General features: G+C 36.8%; 1 protein-coding gene and 2 long non-coding RNA genes across 7 annotated transcripts in view; 2 read left to right on the top strand and 1 right to left on the bottom strand.

Moving 5' to 3' along the window:
• The first annotated feature begins 1,475 nt into the window (after window positions 1-1,475).
• Window positions 1,476-4,894, top strand: LOC144653708 (uncharacterized). 2 transcript variants are annotated; one of them, XR_013570808.1, is made up of 3 exons: window positions 1,476-2,068; window positions 3,001-3,284; window positions 4,718-4,894. It is a non-coding gene; the product is annotated as an uncharacterized LOC144653708 (long non-coding RNA). The 2 variants fall into 2 exon arrangements; XR_013570809.1 differs by lacking the exon at window positions 1,476-2,068 and having other exon boundaries at window positions 2,755-3,284.
• The window catches only part of LOC144653706 (uncharacterized), a 38,356-nt gene continuing 29,160 nt past the window's right edge, over window positions 4,837-14,032 (bottom strand). For 2 of the 4 annotated variants that reach the window (XM_078513767.1, XM_078513766.1), the window contains exons 2-4: window positions 9,342-9,369; window positions 5,104-5,182; window positions 4,837-4,954 (exon numbers count right to left, since the gene is read on the bottom strand). In XM_078513767.1, the coding sequence (XP_078369893.1) occupies window positions 5,108-5,182; window positions 9,342-9,369 (103 nt within the window). In that variant the 3' untranslated portion in view covers window positions 4,837-4,954; window positions 5,104-5,107. Of the gene's footprint in view, window positions 4,955-5,103; window positions 5,183-8,278; window positions 9,370-14,032 lie in introns of those variants that run through there. The other 2 variants (XR_013570807.1, XR_013570806.1) reach the window with 1 other exon arrangement.
• LOC144653709 (uncharacterized) lies at window positions 5,177-6,283 on the top strand. The gene is made up of 2 exons (XR_013570810.1): window positions 5,177-5,651; window positions 5,715-6,283. It is a non-coding gene; the product is annotated as an uncharacterized LOC144653709 (long non-coding RNA).

Here is a 14,032-nt window from a genome sequence, read left to right as displayed (position 1 = left end):
TTTTCGCCGGATATTGTGCTCGGAAGAGAAATTTTATGCTGGGCCGCTTAGCCGGGCTGGCCCGGTTAACGCGATTACATGGAAAATTTTCAGCCCGCGGCTAGCCGAGATCCCGGCATTGCGATACCGAGATCTCGGCTAACCGGGCTGGCCCGGTTGTCATGTAATCGGGAAGTTGATTTTGTTGCGTTTAACAGACGTGCCGAGATCTCGGCAAACCAAGCCAGCCCGGCTCATGTAATCAGGCCCTTAGGCTAAAATTCTAAAACAGGTTCTTATTTTCAAAAAAAGAAAAAATAATCTTCTCAAAAATATAGAATTAAAAAATCTTCTCAAAAATATATTTATAACACAGTCTGTACACATTATAGTTACAGCATAGTTACAAGATTTATTGGGAATTATAGTGAAGGTTACAGTATACCGGTAGTTTTGATTTTAACGGAATCAGATTAAAATAGTATAGTATTTTGCTTACCGAAGCCTTCAAGAATACTGTTATTGGACATTAAGGAGCAGATCATTTAAAAATTCTACTTTATTTCTTGAACAAAAGTTAAGAACCTAATTAAGAACCTAGTAAGCCTAATTTTACACTATATACCATTTATATAAGAACCTGTTTAGGCTAACTTGAAAGAACCTAGGTTCTTATACGCGGGTTTTTACTGTAGCCCTCCCCCCTGGGGGTTTTCCCAGCAATCATCAGTGTTTCATCGTTACTGAGCGGTTTCAGTGCCAAAACATGCGCAGCGAACGTTAGTTACCAAGATCTCGCATAAAAATTTTGTTTTTCAAGTAATAACCGTGTGGCCTCAAGTCTATGAAACCGCTTTATCGAGCGCTAATCAATTCATTTCAGTATGTGGAGGCCTTTAGAGTTGGAAATGAAGTTTTGGCTTGTACTAACTGAATATTAAATTATTTTGACAAATTAAACATCATCAATGACTTTTAAAGAAATAGAGTTGGCTTGATCGCTTACAAACTACAGCTTATTTTATCATTATATTTTCAAATATCTTTTTTTTTTTTTTCTTTTTTTTTTTTTTTTTCTTTTTTCTTTTTTTTTTTTTTTTTTTTTCTTTTTTTTTGTTTTTTTTTTTTTTTTTTTTTTATTATTTTTTTTTTTTGGGGGGGGGGGACAATCAATTATTTAAGGTTCTCGATCTTCCATATTGATCACCCACCCCAAAGCGCCTCTGTGTTCTTATTAGCATTTACAAGAATCTTCTACATATAACCAAACATGAGATCATTTATGTCAAAACCCACACAGGTGTTCAGGCGGTTTGCATTGTGATTATTTATGTACTGAATACAATGATGCCCATTCATAAAATACATTTTTTCTTTTCCATTTTCTTTTACCAAGGAACATGCTGAAAACACAGCTTGACATGTCACTATTGATACTTTTTTCCTTCTTTTTTCTTTTTTTTTTAACACAAATAACTCTACATGATGAACACTTGTTTGGGCAGGAAAACCACAAAACGGCAGTTTTTCAGTGGGTGTTGATTGCATTCTTGAGAGAGAAGTTCCATCGCTAAAGAAACGCGGGACAATCAAAAAGAAGATTTTTTTCTGAAGTTAATTTAAAACAGTCCCTTTATTATTGCGACTATAACTCTGTATTTCTATTAAAATACAGAAATGTAGAGAGAGAGAATTTTTGCGTTACAATTCTTGCGAGAAAATTGACACTAAACTTTACATAAAAGGTAGTAACGGTACATCCAACAAACTGATTTAATAATGAAGACTAATATCGAGTTAAAAGGGGCCGAAAAAGAATGTCGCGGAAATTAATCTTGAGCTCTTTGGTGCTTTTGAGTTGACCAACGTAAGACCGATTTATTTTTGTTTTTCGGCATAATTCCCACATAGTAATTAACATGAAAAAGCAACCGGCGGTGAAAAGAAAAGTGCTTTCTGAACACTTCTCGTTTCCAAGGAATTCTAAACCGTTATATCAATGAAGCAAGCATTCAAAAGCGAGATTACAGTATTGCTTCTAGGAACATTGACTGTCTCTCTCAATTAACAGCATCGCTCGACATCCAAGGTAAGTTTTATCAGCATTTTAGTAAACAGTTTACATATATATTGATTCTAAAGGATTCTGCCAGGCAAAATACCACTAATTAACAGGTATAGTCAGCTTATCGTTTTTATTAAGCATTTTCTAATGAAAGAATTCTACAACATGCTAGCTGCTTCGTGTTATGAAAACCGGGATAACCCCTCCAGTGAAGTGCGGGACTATGGCCTGAAGGCAGGCTTATTTCTCATTCGAGAGCGGCCTAAAAGTGCCACAAAGACTGTTTGGGGTGAGGATAACAAGCACCAAGTTTTCTCGGGGCGGTTTCACAGGGTGCTGATTAGCCGTTTTCTTTTTTATCGTGTTCAACCGCTCTATCTCAGAAGACTGTAAAGAAAACACAATGTTAAAAAAATCAATAAAAATAATATAAAAAATACTATCACATGTGTGCCATCTTTAAAGAGCCACTTTTGACTGTATTTGGAATTTGCACTACTATTAAAATTAGCGTTACAATTTTCTGATCAGTGAAGCATTGGAACACTTATTTAATCATCAACATCACATAAAGCCTAGCTATAGGATCTAGCATGCTCGTTAAAACACTTAATAACTTGCGTAAATTAATATAGAATATTTCATAGAAAGTTTTCACCTGACTGAGTGAGTTAATGGAGTAGAGAGGCCTTTGCTTGAACTTGAAATTGTGTTTTTTCAGAGATGGTCTTGTGTTTGAAGTGCCTGTAGTTGAAGAGATAAGTTGTTTCCCTGTTCGATTTTTCGTTTCCCTCTTCATATGATGGAGAATGTATCGTTCGACGAACCAAACAAGACCGGTCTTTTCCGCTCCAGGGAAAATACAGTTTTCGTGTCTTGCCTGTTCTTGTCCGCTACTAACCAAAACCCGCCTGCGTTTGTTTACGTTTGTTAACCCAGCTAATGATTTTCAACAGTGAGAAACATGAAGACAGTTGTACAACTTTTCCTTCTCTTGGTCATTTCTACACTGGTTACTGGATACAGATTGCCTGAGCTGAATGACCCTGGAAGCGCTATGTACGATCCTGGAAGCGCCATGTTCGACCCTGGGAGCGCCATGTACGATTCTGACTACCCAGTAGATCAGGAGATGGATATAGACGAGTATGGCAGCGACCAGTTGGCTAATACCATGTACGACCTTGATTTCCCAATTGATGAAGAGTTAGAGAACGATCCTGGTAGCGCATAAACACAGGTAACATTTATATTTGGTATTTTTGCTTTAACCAAAAATTGTACTTAACTGGTTAGCAGAGATGACGCAGTGGTTAGAGCGCTCGGCGATACTTCCAAACTAATGTGGCCCGGGTTCGATTCCCGGACTCGGCGTCAATTGTGGGTTGAGTTTGTTGTTGGTTCTGGTCCTTGCCCCGAGGGTTTTTCTCTGGGTTGCTCCGGTTTTCCTCCCTCCACAAAAACCAACACTTCTAAATTCAAATTCGATCTGGAATCAGTGGTAAATTCCCATTATTATTACTAGGGCCTCTTATTAAAATGTATCTGTATGAGAGCGATTTTCACTTGAGTATCTAAAGTAATTCGCGTTTGCGTTAGTTTTGCATTACTACGCCTTGCAAGCGTTCCTTTTAACCAATCCATTTTTGGATCTAGTTCATTCAAATTGTTTGAATCTTCGTGTAAGCTGGAACGAAAATAAAAAAAAAAAAAAAAAAAAAAAAAAAAAAAATATATATTTTTTTTGGGCTTTTTTTTTTTTTTATGCCTTTAAAAAAAAAATATAAAAAAAAAAAAAAAAAAAAAAAAAAATAAAAAAAAAAAATATAAAAAATATATAAAAAAAAGAAAGAAATTTTAAAAATTAAAAATTTAAAAACTAAAAATATAGAAACGAGATCGAGCCACAACGACAAGGGGCCGAGCTGACTAACATCTGATAATCCGGGCCAAGTTTGCTCAAATGGAACGAAAGTCTGAAACCAGCTTCAGTTACCAATCCAAACTACCCACCATCGGAGGTCTGGTGGATTGTTCGGATTGCAAACTAAGATTGGTTTGTCCATAAAATGTAACTGGAAAATTAATTTTCTATCCCAAAATTTCGATTTAGATTGGTTAAAAGGAACGTTACCTTATGTGATTGGTTGAAAAGACTCGCGCCACTTTCTCGACTAATTCAAACCAAAACCAATCGCGACGTCCACTTTCCCGCGCTCCCTTGTGTCGGCTACATGTATTTACTTCACGTTTTGATTGGTTCACTGGATTTTCTCTTTCCTTTTGTGATTGGGCAGAGTGATTATTTTGAATTTGGTTTAACTACACTCAATTAAAAATCGCTCTATTACAAATGATAATTAATAATAAGACTACTCGCCCTCGTTTTCTATGAGGTAATAGTCAACTTCGCTGCGCCTCCTTGATCATTCGCTCATAGAAATCTCAAGTTCGTAGTCTAATTATTAAACAGAATAAAATTTTAGCACATAAAAAATTAAAAAAAAGAAATTGAAAAAACAAACAAAACTCTGAACCACAAAAGGAGGAAAGAAATAATCAAGTTGAAGGAGCAAAAAATGTCAAAAAATGGAATGAATAAAATTAAGAACCAGTTAAAAAAATCATTTCTCAAGTAACGAAATATATAGCAATTAATTCTTTTTGTTTCAGTTTATTTCAGAGAAGATTGCAAGCAAGCAAAGAATTTCAAATCGTTTGCTTTGTAGTATAATCCTCAAAATTCATAAAGGCGCTTCAAGGGGAAAGCACTCAATCAGCAGATGTCTTGAAAACAAACGGGGAAATAAGGTGAAATGGAGGAACAAAATAAACTTGGTTATGTCAGGATTGGGTTCAGAAGCTTGTTTGTATTTAACTAGAAATATATCTTCCTCTATGCAATCAGGTTATTTTTTATTTTTAATTATTTTTTTTTTTTTTCTTTTCTTTTCTTTTTAAAAAATTTTAAAAAAAAAAAAAAAAAAAAAAAAAATTAAAAAAAAAAACATTTTTAATGATTTGAACTATATTCTCGATGGGGCCCCTGTGCAATCAGTCCAGTCATTTCGCCTCTGTGACTCCGGCTCTCGATCGCTTCCTTTCTTTCTTGGCTTTCTTCCTCGTTTTCTTTCGTTCCTGTAAATAAAACCACCAAAACAGAATCCCTAATGTAAAAAATAGTATTATGTGTATCCCAATGCAAGTGGTTCACGAATCCTTATCCTAAAACTCTCTGGCCAACAAGCTCTTTACAAGACACAAGAGCTGGATGGCTCTTTATGGCACTCACCTCCTCTGCGCGACCACCTTTGGTTGAAAGAGCAGGTAGTCGCTTACGCCGGGAACGGGAATTTTGATTGTAGCAGTTATTACATCAAGTGATTGCACACAGTATCTCGGCAAGCTAGGCCCTATGAATCAGTGTAACTGAGTTGTCAGTGAGGGTCTCCTGAGAACTCTTCGATTTCGTAGGGATTTATATCATCAAGAAGGACTCTCTAAAAGCCTCGATTTTGTGTAGTGACGATAGGTATCAAAGAATATTGAAAGGTGTGCAAAAACTGAGATTATGGCCTTCTGTTTTTTGCATCACTTGAATCTCAGAGTATGAACAGCCCACCAAAAAAAAAGGTATTTTCTTGTTCACTTATCGTAAAAGAGCAAACAGAATTGGAGAACGGGTAAAACAACAAAAACAACACGTTCTTGTTCATTTATTAACATGTCCCTGAAATGCACTACTGTGCCTACACCTAAACATTTTTTTTGTATTAGCATCGTGTGATGCAGACAAAACGCATGCCTAAGGGAATATGAAATAATCAAGCTTGAGGTTATGATTTTAAAACAGAATTTTAATATCTTTCTTTCGATGTGCTAAAAAACAGTTCGTCAGTTCTATTGTTGACAAGGAATGCTAGCCCACTAGGGCCTAGCCTTGGCACAGGTTTACCTGCTAACAATATTGTTTACAACATCATCGTGCACGTGTAGATAACACCATAGTGAATGGGCTTGTTAAAACACTTGGAAACATCTATGAAAAGAAGGCGACAGGAGGGCACGCTTCCTTTGTTCAAGAAAATGGAGTTGAGCCAACAATAAACAATTCAACATAATTAGTTGTTTTAAGGAATTGGCTTTATTCACAATGGCCACCACTTTTGTTTTCATACTATAATGCTTAAGGTACATAGCTTCTGGCTAACGATAACAATTAAATCAATAGTCAATAAATTTCGCTCTCAAGTTTGATTTTAGCACGGATACTTGGCGAGAGATCAGCAGATTTTCCAAAAATTGTCTCGTGGCTATTTTGTGTTATAATATGAAAACCATCATGGCAGCTATTGTAAATATAAAATCCTGCCTGCTTTCCATTTGAACGGAGAAACCAGTTGCTCCAGCAAACAATCAAATGGAACGGTCCTTACCGCTGGGAAATTTCGGGGAAAATGGAATACCTTCAGAGGCGTTCCTCTTTCCTCGTTTGCACTGGAATGTTTGGAATATCACTGTTCCATGTTGGAAAGCGCTCCAGATCCAACAGCTGAAAAGGTGTTGTCTTTAGTTGTTAAAGGGGCTTTGTGACGGAATTAACCAGATTTTTGAACAGCCAAAATTTCTATTTGTGTCGTAGGAAACCTAAAAATAATGGTACATTTTATACAAATTGCTGTATAAGAGCACTGAAACTCTTAACGAGCGTCTTTGGCTGCGGATGGCTCAGATGGAAATGGATTGCAACTTGAAAAAATTTAAGCTTAACTTTTCAAGTTATATCCGCGCGTCTTCACAAAATCGATATTCCCCAGGATAGCCGTAGCTTTATTTCTATCTTCAAATTAAGGTATTATCTTCCTTTAGATGTTCAAAGATAATGATTTCCATGGGTTAAGTTGCCTACCACTCATTTCAGAACAGGTTAGACAAAAAATCTGCGAAATCCCCGTCACGTAGTTAGTGGACTAAAGGAAATCCTTTTTCTAGTTTGTTGAGTTCAAAGTCAAAAGTTAACGTGAAACGAATGAAAAGCAAGTTGAAAACAATTTCTTCGACTCAGTTAAGTATTGACTTTATCGTCGAGAAATGAATTCCAGTTGAACGCTTATAAAATAGTAACACACTTCATTATAACAAAAATTTGTCATAAAAGCACAAACCATCATTAATCTGCACCAACTCAAGGAAAACAAAACTACTGGTGCGAGCCCAAACAGAGATCGTAATGAGGGAATGGTGACGAGGAACTCGTTCCATTCCCTCTCGTTCAATGCTTCGCAGAGTTCCAAGAAGATTCACCAGCGATAACTTTAGCTACGTGTCTGCACTCTTAATAACGATAATTAAAAATATTGTAGAAAAAGATTTTTATAATAGATATTGATGGCTCTGTTGTTTTGGGACTGTCTTGCAAGGTTATAAAGTATATTTCTCTACCACATGTAGAATATTCCCGTCGTAGATGTATTTATTTAACGTAAGTAGAATATTTTTTCTCGTCAAGAGAACGTTGCCTATTGCTTTTGTTTAAGCTTACATTAACAGAAAGGAAGCTAGCCAAGGGACAGTTTATTTGGCAAATAGATAGAATAAAAGAGTGTTTTTAGCCCCGGGCGGTTTTCCACCAAAAAATTCCACCATGTGTTATCAGTCTAGTAGTTTGGAAGAGCTTTTTATCACGGCGGTTTGGTGGTGAAGTGGACAGCTGTCCAAAGGCGAGAATGATTTTCCAGGAATTAGCCATATGCTTGTCATGGTTTGTGGGACAACGACACTTTCTGCTACCACTGACCTCTTTAATGAAAAGCTTGGCATGTTCATTATAAAATGTTTGTCAGAAAACGTGTAACTCGGGTGTGGAAGAGTCAAATTTTTATCATATTTCTCTGCCATGCGAATGAACAATTAAAAATTGATTATTTTGTTTTTGATCCACCTAAAACTATCAAACCCTTTTTTTAAAGAGTTGAAATTCATTAATAACAAATCATGTTACACATACCTACAAACGTTTAAAAGGCTAACAAGTAATAAAACATTTGCAAAAATGCCACGTTTTCGACTTTCGAGTCGTTATTCACCCTGAAGATGACCTTATAGTCCAAAACGTGCAAATTTCTTTACGTCTTAGCCTTTTAAACTCATATATATATTTTATAACAAGCTAAAAGTGTTAAAGATATTTTTACCCCTTTTCTTTCAACACACACCAATTACTCAATATAAAAACAATAGTAAACAAAATCTTTTATTACAATTACGTTTAATTTATCTGTTTTCTCTAAAAAAAAGGTTTAAAAGTAGTCCAAAAAATATAATCTCGACTGGTTATGTTATCTACAAAGTATAAATTGATTCCTTATCTGATCTGAAAACAGTCAAATTATTTTTTCATGATTTTGCTGCACGAAGAATATCTTCAGCTGCCAAAATTAAAGGCTGCTTTCAATATTTTAATAGTAATATTTCATGTGACTATTACATAGTTATACTTGTAAATGTTTTAGCTAACTAGAGAAGTTAAAAACAGTCGGTTAAAGTAGAATGAAAGGACTTCAACTTCATACGTTATACAGAGTTTGATTCGCCTTGCCTGAAACCTTTCACTGTGCAGTAATATTAAAAACAACGGACAATGGCTTGGAACTGTAATTTTTTCTCAACATTGGCGAGATTTTCTCAAGACCGAAGTAAGCGTTTAGCATTTTCGACAAGTGATGGAAGCCAGCTGTACCCCAGTTGGTTCATAATTGCGTGAGAATGGGAATAAGAAACAGCTACATGTAGCTTCCATTTTTACTGGAATGAGGGCCTTTTTTTTTCACGTAGACCGTAGACACCGTAAGCACGTTCTTGTCGACGATTTCAGCTCTGTATTCAGAAAGGTACAATGCACAAGAAATTTAGCAGATTGCAAAAATGTTTTTTGCTTTAGACAGACGTTAATGAACGTTCTTGAATTGAATGAACACACTGAACTCACATATATGGGCTGCACTTAGACCGAGGTCTTCATTTCAGAAGAAGAAGAATCGTTTATTAAAAAACAATAACACATGGCAGTCAATACGTCTTAATTACGTTATAATGATATAAAAATGTATAAAAGCTATGTATAAAGAATTTTAAAATTTGAAAACTATTTACATTAAAAGCTATTAGGACCTATTTACATGTTACAACTTAAACTATAGCAGTGAAATATTGTTTATATACACTGGAAATTTTTTCTCACTCTCTGATCAGCATGCGCAGTCAGCATGAATCACTCCATGAAATCAGAAATACTTACGTCCTTCTGAAACGGTAAACCAACATATCTGAAATTAAAAAAAGTACATTAAAACTCTAGTGGATTAAATCTACAATTCGTAAGCCGGGGTCCTTTTTCTTCAAATTTTCTTGCGCAACAAGCCGTGTTTACTTCAAGGTGTGAGTAGTCGAGGGTCTGAAGGGGGCTTAGCCTTAGCAGATAGCTGAGAACTGGTCAAAGTTTTAACTGCCAGGGGAAAAATAACGGGGCTTTGTAACTGTTAGCTGAGGTCTGCAAAAAATATTGATTCCTAAGAAATAGGCTGAAACTTCTAACTGATATCCGAGAAACTGCCGACCTTCTAAAGGATAACTGAGATAATTCCAGCGTCACTATCAAGACGCTCGTAGATCTACCTGCCCATTGCACTAAAAACTGAAGGTAAATGCGAATTAACGCTTAAGTTATCACTCGTGACAAAAATCTGTTTCTTCGTATACGAATGCAGTCAAACCTTTTTAATACGGACACCACAGAGTCAGGGTGTATAGCTCACGAGGTTTCCGCGGTATTATGAAAGTAGATATTATTTTTATGAATTCTGGTTGTAAACTGTTTGTATTATAGGTGTCCGTAGGGAAAGGCTAAACTGTATAAGTAAAAAAAAAGAATTATATGGTCTCGATGCATCACTAGAATTCCTAGAACTAATTTCTATCTTGGTACTGAAAGGGCTCGCTTGGACATGAAAGGAACTTGGAATTTCAAATTAAACGGGAGTTTTATTACTCCTTTGTAGAAATACCGCGATATATCTTTGAAAAGAGGAGGGCAGGTTGCAATTTTTTTCTATCAAAAAAAAATTACCTAAGAGAGCACAAGAACTAACAAAGATATCTAGTAAATAGGAGCAAAGACTTGCCCAACACATATGCCATAAAAACGGATAATTATAAAGAATCGTTTATTCTTTTGCTGAGGATCTGATTTAAATGCGAGTGAATGACAACAGACAAATGTAAAGGAGGTCAAAGAGCAGGTCCCGGTTTTTAAATGTATACCCTACATGGACCCCGGGCTTGTGTCTGTGTGTCTGCTGTGTGGGGTCCTCTCGTCCGGTCCCCCCCCGGGCGCGTCTCCCGCTTCTCCTTTCCGGCGGGGGTCTCCCCCTCCTCTGTGTGGGGGGGGGGGCGTGTCGTCGCGTCGTGGCCGTCTGGGGCGCTCGCTGCGTGCGTCGTGGCCGTCCTTTTTGGGTCCGGGGGGCGGGCCGCCATCCCGTCGGGGCTGTTCCCGTCTGCGGCCCGGGGGTCCCTTCGGTGCCTCCTGGCCCGTGTCCGTTTTCTGCGCGGGCGGCCCCCGTCGCGATTTGATCTGGTCTCCTGCAGATGTCGGTGGGTGTCTGACCTGGTGAGTGGCCTGGGTCAGGTTTCCGTCGCGGGGGGTCGGGTCCTTCGAGGCCTTCCTCTCTCATACAGGATTTCTTGTGCTTTTTTTCTGGCCCAATAGTGTTCAAATGTCACAAAAAGGCTGATGTCAATGAACAGTCAAATGTCACTCAGTTTTTGTTCTTAAGCTTTTAATACTAAGTGAAAAGTAGACGCGGTACGTATTTAACTTGAGTAGGACTGTAAGATAGCGGACTATCATAATAAAAAAGTATGGTTGATTTGCGAAAAGAAACAATTCCCACGGTTTTACGTTTTACTTCTCAATGGCTAATTTCCAATAATATTTTACATTAAGGCAATAACCGGTCTTCCATTCGTGGCTCGTATTGTAGCTTACATGTTTATAATAACACAGCAAAGAAGCCACATGCTTTCAAGCGTTTATTAAAACTATTTTTAATGTTCGTTTACATGTTTGGTTATTTTGCATTTAGTCACGGAATTTGATTTTAAATGAAGTTTCATCGAACCATTGTTTGAAATCATCATTTAATTGATTCCATTAATACTTTTGAAAGCCACGTTGTCAAAAAGAGGTAAGAACAATCTCTTTTCAAGCTATGAAACCTGATTTTAAAGAAAAGAACAATATCGAAGATTTTCAAGACTAATTAAAATTTGCTTATTGTGTATCTTTGTAAAGAAAATATCGATCAGCTACTTTGCTATACAAGCTGTGTCGCTTAGACACAGTGAGGTCACCAGTTGCTGGTCGGTACCGGTTCAGGCGTCTTTTATATCCACATGGTTTCCCTATCTGCATACATGTGCTATGACGCCTAGCAACTGGCGCTTACTAAACGCAACTGCTCTTTTCCGCTAAACTTTATAACCTAGCCTTGCTAAGAATTGCATTGCAGTGTATCTTCGCGTAAATTACAAAAGTAACTATACACCCATTTAGGTCAAGAGATATTCGACAGGCAGAATTCAATAAATATTACGGTACTGCCATGTTCTTTGTCAAAAACGCATTGAAAGCCTCATTCTTAAAGAATAGATACAAATGTGATATTTGCCAAAACAGGTCGTCTTTAATATGTACAGCCATCGAGCTAAAGAGAAAGTTCATCGAAAGCTCTTGATGGCCCTGCAGTAAAATAATAGCTTTATAAACTTATCTCTGGTAAGTTTATAGGTCATGATTCTTCTTTCCCTCATATAGCCACCTGTTAAAACCTTTGGTTTAAGATTTTGACAAAGTCTTAAGACAACCAAAGTTAGAATTTCAAAGATAGGAGCTAAAACGAAGATTCGACGCAATCGTTTATACAAAAAGGATAAAAATTCAAGAATTGAGTTGTTTAAGCCTGTAACAGCCATTACCTAGCAGATTAAGGCTTTCTTTAATCGGCTGGCAAATCAGTTGAGTAAACAAACTCGCCTATGACAAAATGGACTATTTAAACAATGATATAATTTTATAGCTTTACAATGGGTGCATTGCCACGCCCTGAGTTTGGATATAATCTTTCTTTTGTGTTTATGGCAAACATTTCCAACTGCGATGCATTTTATGGCGTATTGGATACAATATTCTTTTAAATAAATAAAAAAAATATCGCTTCCTTTTATGCGATGCTTCTAGCCCCATGTTTAAGAATCCCGGCGTCATTAAATGCATGTTTATAGTAAAATAATTACCTCAAAATCTCAATTTAATGATCTTTTATTAAGACTTTTGTTGAAACGTTTGGCACGAAAATGATTTTGGCTGATCACAACTCAAAATAAAATAACGCTTCAACAACATTACAAATCAACTTATAACGAAACTCACATTACAGTAGCAACGAGAAAACCTAAGCTGCAAAAATGTTTAACTATTTTTAAGCCAGCTACCGAGGGTGGTTTTTTTCAGACATCAATTAAGAAACAAACGCTCTGTGACAAACTAAAAAACGTCCCGTATCTTGTGCAGGGAGTGTCAGTAAAATCTATAAAATAGCTTTCTGCTGAAATTTTCTAATAGCTCTTATTCTCTTTAAAAATATAACTGTTCAATAATGGAAACAGACGAATACAAACACTAACTCTTTCAATTCAGAATGCCAAGATTTGCTACATCGATATAAGTTGTGCCTCGCCTAAGCCCTTATTTCACAACGTGTGCGGTTTAAGCGTTTGGTAAAATCAAGCTTGGTTAATGAAGAAGTAAGTAATGAAATACCGTAAAATTCCGGTTATAACCCCCCGCTTATGCCCCCCGGGCCCTCATCCTGAAACAAATCATCCGGTTATGCCCCCCGGATTGCCCCCCTCTACCGGATGCGTCTGAACAGGGCTAAATGTTGCTTTTTTGTGCGTTTTTACTTAAAAACGTATTTCGATCCTCCCGGGCTCGCGGAACATTTTTCCCCCTTTGCCCTCCCTTGCCCTCCCATAGCCCACCCAAAACCCTACGAATTGTATAGCCCAGGGCTTATACCGGAATCTACGGTAGGCGTTTCCTTTTCCCTTGACGTGTTTTTTAAGAGCAGGGATTTGGTTTTGTTATCATCGGACATTGCTTTTACAGATATATCTCTTATTATTATTATTCTTTACGCCCCCCACGTTCGTTCCAAGAAAATCAGGGAACATCGACACTGGAAAATATGAAAACTTATTAAGTTATAAGCGAAAAGGGGATTTATGTCACTGTAGATATTTTTGCCTTCACTTGTACTAAATGAAAAAGTGACTATTTGCAAAATAAAGATAAGAGGGTTATTTTCATTTCACTGATAAAATCTAATAAACTTTCCCTTAGCACTGATTAATAAGGCGTTCTCTTTGCTTTTCTGTGTTCCCTGGTAAAATTTGCCGGTCTCGGTTTTGGAAATGTGTTGTTTATCCCCATTCCAATGTTTCTATCTCTCTCAAATGCCCTGAATCTTCTTAGTGGTGAGTTAAATTTTATCAAAACATAACATGTTTTCTGGTAATTTCGTTGTATAATAATCAAGTAAAAACATGTTGGAGATAAGGCTATGTTTAATTCACTTGTTTTCTACACGCGATTTTATCTTGAAAGCTATCGAGAGTGGAAAAAACTTTTTCGGCAAAATTCACAAAACACTGAACAATTTAACACTTCCGACCAGTAAAGCATAAAATGTAAAGTGCGGAAAACAAATCCTTATCAACCGCATGGAAAGGCAGCAACAAGCGTGAAATACGGCGAAAACAAAGAAAATTTTAAATTTGCGTGCTATTGAGTTTGTGGGATCCATTAAAGCTGTGTCCGATTTCAAACTACTTCAAAACGCTATCCCGTGTAAATGGCTTCTGCGGAATGAA

This window comes from Oculina patagonica, chromosome 5, assembly GCF_052425735.1.
Source record: "Oculina patagonica isolate OP01 chromosome 5, crgOcupat, whole genome shotgun sequence".
Lineage (NCBI taxonomy): Eukaryota > Metazoa > Cnidaria > Anthozoa > Scleractinia > Oculinidae > Oculina > Oculina patagonica.
This window is presented reverse-complemented; position numbering and strand designations above follow the sequence as displayed.